We start from the raw sequence: 15,616 nt of genomic DNA on the forward strand, positions 1-15,616 counted from the left end.
AAAACCTCCTGGTTTTTCCACCAAATACTGATTTCTGAACTCTTCCTGAGTTAAAACATTAGTTTTGTTGTTTCTAAATGAATATCAATTTGTTTTCTTTGAATTAGTCGAGTTCTAAAAGCGCTGCATCTTTTTTTTGTTATTTTGACCATTTCTCATTTCCAGCAAATAAATACTAATTTTTTTTTTGTTATTTCGGAGACATGTTGTCAGTAGTTCATAGAATAAGAGAACAATGCTCATTTTACTCAAAAATATACCTATAAAGAGGAAAATCGGAGAAACTGATCGTTTTAAGTGGCCTCTTAATTTTTCCGTAGCTGTATGTTTAGCAGAGCGTGAGAGAGGCTAGAGCCTACATCCCCCAGAATGCTGTGCGGTTCTGGATATCAGTGAAATTATTGGGTGAATTTCTACTGATATTGATCACATCTCTGCCTCTATATTCAGGGTGGGCCATAAGTTTCCATACATAGAAAAAATAAACATTTTATATTGGACAGCCGTTTTTGTGGGACTCTGTAATCGCTGCACGTCTTCCTGGTTTATCTGCAACATTTCCAGTTTTCTGAAACTTGTAAATAACTTTTGCCACAGTGTTGTGTGTGATGCTCGTTCCATGTTTTGTCTTAAAGTTTTGTGCAACCGTGCGACTGTTTTCCGATCCAGCCATCAGGATAATTTCAATTCGTTGCTCTTTTGTCACACGCATCTTCTTGTGTATCTGAAATATAAAAAAATATATACATTTTACATTCTCCTATGTATTGAAACTTATGGCCCATCCTGTATATTCTTAATGATTTATTTCCTTACATACAAGTCCTCTTGAAGAAATTTTGCTTTTTAGTTTTTAGTTTTAGCCAAACAGCCTGACTAAAATGTGGTGAAATGTTGCTAAGCGTGCAGTTCACACAGTCTTGTCTCTGATTATACGGATTCACTACGGAGGAACGTCCTTTTGAACGCAACTCTGAAATCCCAGCCTGGAAATCTTTGGGCTCAGTTAGAAAAAACTGAGGTGTGACCTACAATATCACACTTTGCAAAGAAAGAGGTGTTTTCACATGTATTTCACTTACGTTTGTGTCTTTTTTCCCCCCAAATAACACATTTTTACCATTTACATTTCTCTCTAATGAAAGTGAAAGAGAAGCTGTGAAATTTAATGGCTAAACACGGCACCCTGTTTATTATCAACCTGGAGGAAATGTTTGCCCGGAGCTATTTCTGAATCTTTTGGTTTGGTTTGGTGTTGTGCCATCATTGACACATTCCAACCTGCGGTTTTATTCAAGAGCTATAACAGTTCCATTCTTGCTCTTCTCTTCCTACTTGCTTATCTTTTCTGCCATTTTTGTGGGCAAACATGTTGGTCGCTGATAACGCGGCATCAGTTAAAGTCAGTCGCAAGCGGCGTCTGCTCGTGTTGACAAAGCTGCTGGCTCTCCTTCCTCTGTCGATGTAGTTTAATTCACAGGGTCAGGCGGTCACTTGTGATTATGATGTCTTCGGTCCTGCCTGGTCGATAAAGCAATATTCAGAGCCCCAGAAGTGTGCCAGCTCTGGTTTTCCTGTTAATTGTGTTTCTGTTTGAGGGGGATGGGACCCAGGTAACGGGCTTGAAGAAGACGAAGACAGATTCATTAAAAGTGGTGGTTCATGGAAGCCATTTCAGAAAGATTACATTGTTTTTTAGTTACTGTAATGCAATAAATTAGCTTAAAAGTTGATTTATTTAAGTAATTCTGTGCTAAAAGTAAAACTCACATATTTCATAAAAATATTACACAGAGAGACATTAATGTTTTTTTGTTAATTATTGTGGATTTCAGCTGTTCGTTATGGCCACAGTATGAAGGTGATCCGTCCTCATCAGACATCAACCAACCAAAACACACAAATGTTATTTTTACAATTATTTGGATTAGTTAATCATTGAAATAATTTCCAAGTAATTTAGTAATCAATTAATTGTTAACTGAAACATACAGACTCAAAAACATCCATTTGCTGAAAAACAACACATTTAGAGCAGGAATTAAACCAAAACTGTGCAAAAAATACATTAAATTTGTGTTTAAGATTAAAAAACTTATTTTCTGTAATTACGTGCTACCCAGAAATCCTTAAGTGGCAGCTTTAGCTTAAATATTTGTTTAGAAAAAATTTATTAAGTGCTTTTGATATTAAATTATTAATTGGTTAATCAAAAAATTGATTGATATTGATAAGTTGAGCAGAAAGAACTGAACTTTTCACATGTTGATATCAGATGTTTGATGCTTCCTTTGCTATAAACAAGCAAGCATAGAATAAATGAACCCCACGCTATTGCATTTTAGGCAATAAAATGTTTATTTTCTTATTTAAAAAGGAACTGAATAATTTATTTGCATCTTTTAATGTGTTAATAATATTGGATTTTTAAAAAGCCTTAAGTGGTAAAATGACAAATCTGCTGAATTTTCTCAATTTTTAAATCCAATTAATCATCAGAAGAAAATAATCAATTATTCAACTATTTACTTTACTTTACTTCCTATTGAAGTAAAGTACCGAAGGAGCCAGTTGGTTGAGAAACATTTATTTATATGTGCTGTTATAATTGCTCCCATTTATCTTTAAACTCTGCTGCCTAAAAAACAAAGAAACCACCATAAATGCACGGACAGACTGTTCAGTCACAGTTCTGTTTATTTTGTTTAACTAGCAGGTCATTGATTGAAAAATGTGCTGCATGCAAAAGTCCTGAACAATGAAGAAAATGGGGGAAAGAGGAAGGCCTCGAGAAATGTAGTTGTTTTCAGCACAAACAATAAACTTTATAGTCTCATACTAATCTATGAGGTTGGATCAAAATAAATATGTTAATTTCCAGCGTAGGAAATGCTGTATATTTGTTGAAGAACTTTATTTTTCAAACCAGTATTTTACCCAAAAAGGAATAGACTGAAGCCAAGAGACTAAACAATCTACAAAAATGAAAACATATCTACTGTCCATATGCATACATACACATTTACATTAAACAAATATCTATATTTGTACATCATATGAATATTTTTATACGTTTTCATTTGAAGGCTTTTTAAAAGCTGTACAAAAATGCACGTAATTTGAGATTGCACGTAATTTGAGATTATATTTCAGTTCATTCCACTAAAACGCATCTATTTACTTTACTTTTCTCTACAACATGTAAAGCTTGTAAATTATATTTATTCTCTTACCTTAAATAACTTCCAGAAATAAGAATTTTGTTCAATATTTATTCAGTTATGGACCCTTAGCACGTGACGTCATGATCTCCAGAGCTCCGCCCACTCCGCCGTGACGGACGTCGAAACAACCAATGCGCTCCTTTAAAGCTAGTTTAAAATAGACAAACTAATACCATTTTTATTTAGCTGATTTCACTTTTAAAACGGTCACAGGATGCTGCGGGATGGGCAGCACAAACAGACCAGGGTGAAAACCAAACTTGTCACTTTATTGTATAACGTTTAACGAGGAAAGATGCGGCAGCGATGGATAGCAGCCGTCAAACGTAATTACTGTCAGCCCTCGGTGTAATCGGATTAGCAGCGAACACTTTTTACAAGGTAAAAATATTAACATTCATATTCTTTGTAAGTAACTGTGACTAATCAGATATCGCTTTATGGAGAAGGTACGTGTCTAACCATTGGTTACCATGGAGACAATACCATGTAAGGCATGTAGCCTAGCCTTACACGCTAGGCTACTCAGAAAGCCTAGCATGTAAGGGGAAAAAATTGCATTTTGTCTTCTGTAAGTTTTTAAGGCTGCTCTGGTGTAAAGGGAATTGCTGTTTATGACATAGTGATATAAATCATGTAGTGTGATTTCAAGCAAAGTCGGTAATTTGATAACACGTCAGGAAGGAGGAGGTATGAGTCGGTTTGTAAGCTAACTGTTTCTAGCTTCTGTAAATCCCGCCGTCTTTGAGCCTCGACCAGGTGTGTTACGTTTACAGACAAATTAGTTTGACTTGAACAAGTAGAAACCATGAATAAACTGTCAAAAACAACTTGGGAAAACAATTTCAGTCGCTCTGTTTGATACTCAGGTCTCTCACTACTGACCAAGGCGCCTGGAATGATTAGTAACCATGGTTACCAATGGTTAAGTGACGTAGTTGCAAAGGGTCAATACCAGTATTTTATATATTGAATGACTTTGAATTAAGTATTACTTTGAATAAAACGTTTATTAGATGATTCATAATATCACACAACTGCCAATAGTTGTTTCTTTTCACAAATAGCTGAAAAAAGTCAAACTGGTTCATATGAATATGAAAATATTCGTCACTGTAAATGCTTTGAGATAATATTTCCCCGGTGGGCAGAAATGGAGGAAATAAACTCATTTAAAACAAAAAACAAAAAAACCTGAAGGACATTTTGTAACAAACAACTAACTTAATGTGTTCCTCATTCATTAACATTTATTTTATGTGACGCACCTGTCTATTTATTGTGTGGAGAAGCACACAGAGTCTGCATGTTGCTTTGGGTTATAAACATTTCCGCACAATCCTGTTGAAAAAAAAAAGATTATTATGGTGAAGTGATCCTGTCTGACCAGTTGTGTTTGCTCTGTACATTAATGACAGTTGCAAAGGGGCTCCAGCCTGGAACAATGCAGCGTTTGAATACGGCTGATCATGTGTTCACCTCACCCCCTCTGCTCTCATTTCTCCACTGTCAGAGTTATCTTCTCAATGAGACACACCCATCTATCATCATCATCATCATTTACTTTATTTTTTATTCTTTTTCCTTTCAACTTGACTGGTTAGCGGACTTAATCTGATTTAGTCACGCCTAAACACAACCCATGGCGACAGGCAGCCGCATTTTTTCCATTCCACTCAGGCGGGGCCGAATGAAGAAAACAAGTTCATACTGAGCTCTTTCTTAAGAGAATCACCTGAAGGACGTGGATTAATAGGATGTTATGAAATTGCTCTCAGTGCATTGCGTGAAAAGTGATCTGATCGCTGCGTTTTAAGCGTTTCCTTTAAGGTAGCGGACGAGCGCACACGTTGGACGGTAAACCCATCCAGGGGTTATCTCCGTGCCATTACTGAATCAAATACTGCTGCTTCTGTTGTTTTTCTGCAGCAGGTCAATACAATAAGCTAAAAATATAATGCCGTTCAACTTTCTTTTGCTGCAAAAACACCAAATCTTACCAAAAATTTTCATCTAGTTTCTAGTGCAATATACTTGTAAGATACAGGACCTTCTTTGTGTAATTAATTTTTGAATATAGATTAAAAGGTACTAGTTAGATTTTCCCCATGTTATAAGTTAAATAACCTACTGCTTGTAGTCTATATTTAATAATTACTGACTTAAAATAAGATCTTATAACTTGCTGAAAAGTTAGTTATAAGTTAGGTTTGTCTTATTTCAAGATATTTATTCCAAAGGCTAGACAAAATACTTTGTAAATTTTGCAGTGTTCATCGTTTCTTTTGTTGCAGTTCTCTGCATCTATTCTTCTTGGGTTCCACACATTGAACATAAACAACAAAAATGCACATAACAAATTTAAAATAAAAGTAAAACATAAAGAAATACAAAATAGAGACCATAGATAAAGACAAAGGAATTATAATATCACAGAAAACAGTCTACAAAAGGACATTCACTTTAATATGATTCAATCAACTTTACTTATACCATTAAGTAGCTATGGTTACAGTGAAAGGAGTCAGCTTTCTCACCAGATAGAAAACTTTACATCAACGCAAAATAAATATAACATAATTGGAAATGGCATGGTGCCATTAAAAACAATAAAAAACAACATCCGCATGAGGACAAGATAAAAAACTAAAAATAGAATGAAGTAAAGTGATATTTAAATTATGCTAAATTGAATTTTGGAAGCTTGTGGCAAGAAGAACCAACATGTTGGGGATTAAATATCTGCATCTAGATGGAAAAATATACACAATCAATATAACACATTATTAGATTAAGAAGAATCATTCAGGATAGTTATAGTTTATTGTAATACCTTCTTAAAGCTGTTTGACATTCAGTCTGCTGATGTATCTCCTATATTTTTTTTTCCGGTAGAGTGAACATAGCTCCACATTAGACCGACTTCTTAATAACTCCGCCTTTAATTGCATTTCTAGTTTGATAATCATTAACACTACTAGCACAACTCTTTAAACCTTTTTAGCTGCTAGAAAACAACAAAGATTTATCCCTTTTTAAAAGCAGCAGAATGTAGGTCAGACTTGTAAATGAACAATAAGAAACCTAAACAGACTCATGCCTGTGGATGTGGGCCTTTCTGTGAGCCAGGTGTGAGGGAGCATGTAGGTGATACCGGGGTCTTCTCTCGGCTTTGGTTTTCAGTTGCAGAGGCTCCATTGTGTGCTACGTGACACTACCGCCAGCACCACTGACAGCCATTTGCATTAATGGGCTAACTGACCCTCCCCCAAACTCCCTCACACACGCACACACACATTCATTTTGTTACCTACTGCTGCTGCCTTTGAGGCCGTAAAGGCTCCTCTTTGGTTACTGATTGTTTGCAGAATAAGGCCTGTTTATAATTTATCTGCAGACGTTCAGTCGCTGACCTACATACGCTCCCAAACTATCAGACAACAGACACCAAATGATTATTTATCAGAAGTTGTGAAATCTGAAGTCTCGCTGGATTAACTTTGCTCTGTCATCATAACACATATCTGCTGTTGGTGGTAATTTTGAGTCGATCTATTTAACGTCTCACCAGATCATATGATTTAGAGTCTTTATCTTTGTTTTTGTGAAGTAAAGGTTAAAAGCACAGAGCTTTTTTTCTTATTCTTTTCATTCTGATTAAGGTGTGTGGACCTTGTGGTACCAGTTGGCCCAGTTTCTTGTCATTTATTTAGTTTCTTATTGTTTATCTGACAAGTAGAGCTTAAATCCCCCCGTCTCAGCTCACTTACTACAAAGACATGGAAAACCTACAGCAGCCACACCTTCGTCCGTCTGATAAAAATCTTGTTGGTGGGCAGTAACGGTGGTGGTACTGGTGGGGTTGTAATGTACACAGGGATTATATACCTGGGACTGAGAGAGGGCCAGAGACAAAGAGAGCGAAGCTGATAGGAGACGGAGGACAAATAGAAACATGGCAAGGAGTGAAAAAGGAAAGCAGATACAGATAGACGGATGTATGCTGTGTATGTGGGAAGCTAACAATGCTATACAGCGAGGGGTGTGGTGTGATCGTGATAGCAGCCCTGCCAGTTTGACAGAATCCCGACTGGCCACTTTACGCTCCAGTTCTGTTAGTGTCACATCGGGTTCATCTAGTTCACTCCACAACAATCTCAAAATCTGAAGCTTCTGAACGGCTTTTAAAGGGAACCTGTCTAGCAAAATTAACTTTTTTTTAATACTTTCATGTAGGTTTCAAAAACACCCAGATGTTTGTTTTTGGAAATAAGTTAATATATTTTGGTGTCTGGAAAATGAGCCGTTTCAAAAACCTCCACATTGTTCAGTCACATTCGATGGGCACTGTGTTGTTACCTAGTAATCCCAGCCTAAACCGAGCTCAGTCGGTTACCTAGCAACTCAAGCGAGCTCCAGCACATTTGGTTAGCTGGTTTTACGCTGTACAATGGCTGCTGGAAAACACAAGCGTGTCGTTGTTGACTTGCCATCCAGAAACCACTGGCTGCATTCTTGTCGACTGTGCAGGAGGCTCCGCTTCTGCTTTTCAAAGATGTAGGATACAAAATTAACATTTTGCATGTTATTTTTACTGCCATTTGGGTCTTAACTGCTTCTAAAAACATTCCAAGCTCCAGCTGTTTTCTAGAAATATGTTAATTTTTTTGGGTGTCTGAAAAATAAGGTCTCCCATTGTTAAGTTATATTCAACGAGCACTACACGTTTACCTAGTAACCCAAGGCTATGTAAGTACCTAACTTGATTTACCCCTGTATGTACTGTACAATGGCAGCTGGAAAAGACAATCGTTTTGTTGTTGACTTGCGATCCAGAAATCTCTTGCTGAATTGTTAGTTATGCAGGAGGCTCCACTAATGCTTTTCAAAGATGTACAGTTGTATAATTCTGTATCTGTTTGCAACCATTTTCACATGCAAGTGTAAACGCTGATTTCAGAGGGGGGTGCGGTGAGGGTGTGACCAACAGTGGCTTATTTGCATTTAAGGTGTCAAGATGCGCTAAAACAAATCATGGTCCAAAGAATGTGATAAACATGTTTTTAATTGCCCATAAATCTATCCCAAGCTGTTCAAGGAACCATTATAAGTCACCTCTAATAGGACTTGTGGAGCTGTTGGCTGCTCCTCTCTTTATGACATTTAAAAAGGCTGCTTGATTTATATTTTCTAATAGTAATACTTCCTCATACCTGTCGCAGAGCTCAGCCTTGCATCCTTTCATAGTTCTGCTTTGACTTATTTTAAGAATATGAACTCACTCTCTCTCTCCCATGATAGATTTGTATCGTGAGCGAGTCCGGTACCTTTGGAGGTTATTTTTACAGGCATTGATATGGGCGGCCCGACTCGTTTAGATTATCTTGATCTGATTAAAACAACACATCCCATGAATTCAGTTATTACTGGGGAAATGTTAAAAAAGAAGTGTTTCTTTGTTTTATAAAATTACCAGCAGAACAGTTATTGGCTTCAATAGGCGTTTTCTAAAGAACAATTTCTGTCACTTTTAGAGTCTTTATCTTGTCTAAAGATACAGTGATGACCAGTTTGCAGATTGTTCTTGCATCTAAAACAGGTTCCTGGAGTATTTAGAGGAGAAATAATCACGTTTTCACAAGTCCGCTGCTGAACTTGCAACGTATTTATTGTGTTCTTAACCTTTTGAGGTCTACGCCCGCCCTGTGGCGGGCATGACGTCATGCATTTAAAAGACTTCCATTTAGACCCAAGACTCCAGTCCTAGTGGAAGTTTATAAACTCCAGCAAACTGACAACTCAGACTGCAGACGCTTTGAAAACTACTGGATGCATTTCCAAATTAGTACCACGTATGGAAGAAAGTTGCATATTTTTGGTGGGAGGGAAAAATCAGAATCATGTCATTCAGACTGCTCTGAAAGTGAAAAATAAATTCAGCATATTTTTACTCAAATGAAGGTAAAAATTACTCAAGAAGTCACTCAAGTAAGAAGTAAAAAGTGCAGCACAGTTAAAAAAAAAAAACTCCTAAAAGTAAAACTTTTCTAAAAAGTTGCTTGTGTAATGTAATTAGTGACTACACAACTGCGCAACCATGCTAACGCACAATTAGGCCTAAGAAAAATTCACCAAATATTCTAAAATTTTTGTTTTTGTGCTGTGGGAGGAAGTCAAAGTAACATGCAAGCTTCATGCAGAAAGAACTAGGCTGGGATTCAAACCCAGAACCTTCTTGCTGCAAGGCAACTGCACCACCGTGCAGCCTCTATATTTATAAATCTTCCCTGGAATAAAAGCTATAAAAGTTTTCCTCTGGTATTACACCCAGACATGCTGCTTTTCAGTTCTCCAGCAGTGATTTGTGGGGATTTTTTTAAATTTAATTTTAACATCTTCCTCTCTGTGTGGCACCAAGACAAACCTGGGCCGTCATTCAGTTTGGTGGCAAGTAATTAAAATAAATAGCCGTCTGTTTCATGTTGTATTTATAGCACAATGAAGCAAAATCACTAATTTGAAACTCATAGCAACATTTTAGAAATATCCTTTGTTAGGTTTGGCTCCACACTTCATTAAAATAAATTATATCTTATTTAAGAGCATTTTCTCCGCCGCTGAATCATTGACCCATAATTAAAGTTTTAACTCTTCCACGCTGTAAAAACGATCCCGCTACAAAAACGATGGCGCTATAAAATATAATTTATTTCCTCATCTTCGCTAGACGAGCCAACATTTTCTTTCTTTGCTTGTATGTGATGTTTCTGCTGAACTGAGTTTTTAATTTATTTGGTCCTTTTGCAAAGAATGGAGTATATTCCTACCATCATATGATATGCATACCTCATCCCATCTTGTAATTATAATATTTTTAGACAATTACATGATGCTGCTAACCTCAATAACACAATGGCGCCACAGATTGGGTCATAATAATTACTGTTTTTCCTCAACAACTCCTATTTTTCTCATAAAAATAACACCAATTTAAAACTTCTACTGCAAAAACACAAAATTTTCCCAGGGGTTTTTGGTTTAGTTTCTAATGCAAATATCTTGGTACAACTTGAAATGAGAGAAAACTAACTTGCAAGTAACTTTTCACCAAATTATAGAAGTTCATTTTAAGTTGATAACTCCTTATTATTGATTGAAAAAAATACCTTATTATAAATAAAGTAATCTTCCAGTAGGACTAGTACTTTTTATCAATTTTAAGAAATTATTGACTTAAGACAAGCTCCTATTTCTTGCTGAAAATCTATTTGTGAGTTAGTTTTCTCATTTCAAGTGTACTAAATTATTTCCTCTAGAAACTATACCAAATATTCTTGGTAAGATTTTGTTTTTGCAGTGTAGGTAAAGTGTGTCAACTCCGAGATGCACTTTCAATTTGAAATGTTGGAAAAATGTCAATAAGCCAAATGTGGAGGAAGCAACTGGAGGCATTCAGATGAAGGAGGGTGCTGTGCCCGAGCCTGTTAACCCTGAATGAGACCTGAAACCGGATATGCTTGAGTAAGAATGGTGTCAACACGGTTCACACTTCACAAAATGAAGCAACCTTGTTGAGTGGCCGAGGAAACGGTGACGCTAATCAACACGCTGCTGTTCAGCTATACGCTTCTCATGTCTTCCCAAATAGCTGCGAATGACTTTCGTCACATGGGACGAATCCAGTTACTGTTAACAATAACTGGATTGTTTTTAGGCATTATGGTCTCTGGGATATTATAGCTGTTTGTATTTCTTATCCTCTTGTCACTACATCCCGTGGATTAGAGGGAGTGGCCTGCAGCAACACCACAAGACAAATATTTATTGGTGTGATTAAGAGGGAGAGAAAGAGACTTAAAAAAGGGACAGGGAGCAAATAAAGTAACATGAGGGGGATGGGAACTGGGTAAGGGGTAATTTCTAAGATTTATGGTGCGGCACTTCACGAAATGCATGCATCCTGTAATTAAACCCCCCTCGGCAGGCTTGTACATTAGGTGGCATCCCCCCACCGCAGCATCCACCTCAGCCGGCCTCGGCCTCACAGCCCCCACTCCTCTCAGTCTTGACCATTGGCTAATAAGATCCTAAACCAGCCTGGCGTCACTAATGAGGTCTGAACGCAACTTTAAGGAACGAGCTCAGTGGTGACAAACCACCGCTGTCGCCCTCGTATCACAATCGTTTCATTTTCATTTTCTCTGAGGCGGTCTTTCCAGAAAATGATCATGTTTTTTTGTTTTTTTTCCCCACTAATTACATTTGCACAGAGAATTGTAACTATTGTTGCATGGGGGAAATTAAATAATTGAATATAATTCTGAGTTTAATGAGATTTTTTTGCGTTTTGTCACTAGAGATGCACTAATCTGATAATATCTCAAATTGGAAAAAAAAAATCTAGATCCGGCATCAGTGGCAATGTGCCGGTACATCAGAGCAGATCTATGTTACCTAATTCTACGCTTTGAGCTCTGAGAAACTTTATGGTTTATTATTTATGTACGGTACATTATATTTAGGAGTCCTAATCACACTTTCTGAACCATTTATAAGAAGATTTATTGCACTTTATTTTGCATGTCAACTTATTGTTTTGTCTTTGCTATTTATTTTTTGTTGCCTATTATAATCCTAATTGCAGTGACAGAACAATTTAAAGTTGTTTTGTCTTTTCATGTTTGACCAAGCTTATGATGCTAAGAGTTTAAAAATGAATTTATAACTCAGTACTTTTATGTTTGTCTTTTAAAAAATAGAAATGTTTTTCAATATTAAAGCTCAGATGTCTGTATCGGAATCGTAACACGGATCGGTGCATCGCTACATACAGTTTTTAAATTATTTACCTTCAATCGAACTGAAAAAGTTGAGAAATCTGAATTTTCCAGGTCTCCATCCAATGTAATCTATTTTATGAATGCTTAGTTCTTATTTTCATTCAAATGAAATCATTCTAGATTGCACAAGAGAAAGCTTCTGTCCTTTTTGCCTGTTCGTGTCGGCGCTGAGCTGAGTGATTTCCTGAAGTGATATCAAACGCTCTTGGTTGGAAACTACATCATGAGGCTTTGCTGCAGGCTGTGGGCTGTGCTGATGCCTGTCTAGTAATAATACGCTCGGGTTTTATTTTCTGTGGTTTTGTTCGGCAGGGCTCAGTAGCACATTGTGTTTCACAGCCGGTTACTTCCAATACAACATTATGAAACTCCGTGACCTTGCTCAGACACTCGTGTGATCTTGTTGTACTAAATATTTGGCGCAGACTCGTCGCTGTAAACCTTTGCTGAAGTGTGAAGAGAGTCACACTTTCACAGAACCTAAATGTTTGCATTGAGTGTGTGCATGTGGCATTTTAAGAAGTTATTTCACTATCAATGCGATCGGAAAAAAACAACAACCACAGGCTCAATGGGCTCACTGTACTCCCCCCAGTGTGGGCGCCTCACTTTTACTGCTCACTTTCGCTGAACTTTCCGGAGCCCGGGGCCCTGCCAACAGCTGGACCCACATCAGGATTTCATCAAGCCACACAGGTCCGCTGCGTTGCTTCATTTTCCATCACAGACGCCCCCCTTATCTTCCACGTTTTATTTTATTCATTCTTGACTTATCTTTATTTTTTTGTTTTTAGCCTCACAATATGTGTTCACTTTCATAATTAAAGTTGAAAAACATTTTTAAAAAGTGTAAAAGAAATTGCCGATGGGCAGAAATCTTGGGCCCTCTGAGAAAAATGCTATGTAGTTGCATTTTATTCAATCTACAGTATATACCTTTAATAAAAAATCTGTTTTCTCCATATTTGTTAAAGCTGGCACCATGTCGTGACAGTTTGTTATGAGACAGATAATCAGTGAAAAGATCAATCTCCTCCACCTCCTCCCTGAATTACTATTGCTGGCTAAAGTAATGCAACGTTCCGGCCAAAACAACCAATCAGAACCAGGAGGAGGGTCTTAATGCTGTCAATCAATCTCACTCACTGCTGTGCTAATGGTAGAGAAACAACTTATTGTTACAGGAAAGCTGTTTATCTGCCATCAGACAGACAGAGCAGTCACAACTGGCTACGCTAGCTGCAGCATAGCACAGAGCAAGGGGGAGGAAGGATGAGCAGCACCACATGACATTGTGATTGACAGCGCTAAAACGCTCCTGTCTCTGATTGGTTGTTTCTAGATAGCACTGGGAGAAGGCGGAGGAAATTGATTTTTCACAGATTATCTCTCATGCCATACTGTCACAACATAATGACAGTTTTAACAAATATGTGAAAATATATTTTTATAAAAGTTACATACTGCAGCTTCAACTTCACTTAGGAGAGGATGGGTCAGCAGGGACGTGTGTTAGAGCTGCTGCTGACTGACTCATCTGTTGTTAAGTGGTAAAAGGGACAAGCTAAATTTTTTTCCTTAATTTATCAGATGCTAGTGAAATGCAGGCAAACAGTAGTCTTAGCTAAGCTAACTGTGCTAAATGGTTAATAATCTCACACAGTCTACCCACCTTTCGGAGAAAAACTGGGTTACAAATTGACCCTCTTACCTTTTTCTTTCTCTCCCTCTTTATTTTATTTTATTTTTTTTGAAAACCTGTTATTTTTCTTAGCAGCGTAGTAACTGCCACAGTTGTTCTTGTCGTCCACTGACTGCTGCTGAACACCGTCAAGCGCTCCAAGCAGCTTCATATAAGTCTCTCAGTCCCAGGGGGGTTCAGGGCAAATATAGATGTGTGTTTTTTGGCCTGGAAGTGGGGACATTAAAGTTTTACTGCTACAAAATAATCTTTGAAAACACAATATGATTAATTTTGTAATTAACAGGGCCCCAATTTTTATTTTTTTTAATTTCTATGAACAAAAAATAAATAAATTGTGGAGGGCCCCCTGTCGGTCAGGGGCCCTTAGAATTGTCATAACATTTTGCCCCTATACGGCCCCCCTGCCGATGGGTGATGAGTCTGGATGACTGAACTCAAGCATAACACAACCACAGAACCAAAGAAGTGACAGCAAAGCTTAAATATGAGATCATAAAGTAAATATTTAAATGGCAGATAATCCAACGAGGAGGAGGAGGGAGTTAGAAGAAATGTTGTCCGACTGTCATAAAGTTATGTTCTTGATGGTCTTGAGGAAAGAGCTGCCATCTTTAATTGAATGTTTTATGATATCTAACATAACAAAGTGTAACTTTTCCCTTCATTTTCTCTCCTTTCTGTTTCCACAGCTCTACGAACTCGACGGGGATCCAAAAAGAAAAGAGTTTCTCGACGACCTCTTCAGTTTCATGCAGAAACGAGGTGAGTATCCGTGTGTCTGCTGAAAGCCCTGTGCTCTGCATGTCCATTAAAGCTATTACATTTCTGCATCGGATCTCCCTGCTTTATTACTAGCCGGTGGTTATTACAGGCAGCTTCTAATTATTTTATAGAGAGGAGGACGATCACCCTCCCCCGTATTCTCTGCTTTCTCAGGGCTGGGTGAGGTCTTCATTCATTTCAGAGATGATTGCTTCACACTGCAGCTCGTAACCGTATAAAAACCTAGAAATGAATTAGCGTTTTTATCCAGGCCTGAACACTTCTCCACCACTTTGCACTTCAGTTCCCCCTGTTTGGACAGTTTGTTCATCGTTTGTGAGCATCTAAAAGCTGCAGCCGTTTGACTTTGCTGTGCAGAGGCGCTGCTGGAGTCACAGGTGGGCTCAGGGCATGTTATCACACCGGCCTGACATGGGAGACAACAGACATGTGGTCACAACTGAACAACCAGAACAAGCCTTTTATAGTGTCACCCACAGTCAGTGGGTGGGTCTGCCAAGTCCACTCTTGGGATCTGTGAGCGCCATCTGTAGGCCACTCTGATAACTGAGGCATTACTTCTGATATTCCAGTTAAATTGTGTTGCAAAGATGACCTTTTCATAGTAAAGTGTCCCTTTTTTTACTAAATAATTTAGTTTTTAGTTCGTGTTATGACTTGAGATAATATAAACAAACACAGGTGACTAGTTAAGTTTGTCTGCATAGCATATTGTTTCAGCAACAAGGCAGTTCAAAGTGCTTTACATGATGAAAACACAACACAAAACTTCACAATGCAGTGGAAAAATTTAATCCAGACTCAAAACAAATGAGGTTTCATTTACTATTAACCAAAGGAAGAGCTAAACAAATTAGAGGGTTATAGGTTGGATTTAAAGGCAGTGTTTCAGCTGTTTTGTAGTTTTATGGAAATTTGTTCCAGATTTGTGGTGCATAGAAGCTGAATCCTGCTTCTCCGTGTTTGGTTCTGGTTCTGGGGATTCTGACCAGACCAGAATCAGAAGACCTGAGAGGTCTGGAAGGTTGACACAACAACAATAATAGAAATTTAATGTATTTTAG

General features: G+C 37.7%; 1 protein-coding gene across 3 annotated transcripts in view; it reads left to right on the forward strand.

The window, feature by feature from the left end:
* The window catches only part of arid3a (AT rich interactive domain 3A (BRIGHT-like)), a 70,615-nt gene that overhangs the window by 41,705 nt on the left and 13,294 nt on the right, over positions 1-15,616 (forward strand). For all 3 annotated transcript variants that reach the window (XM_044130408.1, XM_044130410.1, XM_044130409.1), the window contains exon 4: positions 14,459-14,531. In XM_044130408.1, the coding sequence (XP_043986343.1) occupies positions 14,459-14,531 (73 nt within the window). The remainder of the gene's footprint in view (positions 1-14,458; positions 14,532-15,616) is intronic.

The sequence above is a fragment of the Gambusia affinis genome, linkage group LG10 (assembly GCF_019740435.1).
Source record: "Gambusia affinis linkage group LG10, SWU_Gaff_1.0, whole genome shotgun sequence".
NCBI classification, from domain to species: Eukaryota; Metazoa; Chordata; class Actinopteri; order Cyprinodontiformes; family Poeciliidae; genus Gambusia; species Gambusia affinis.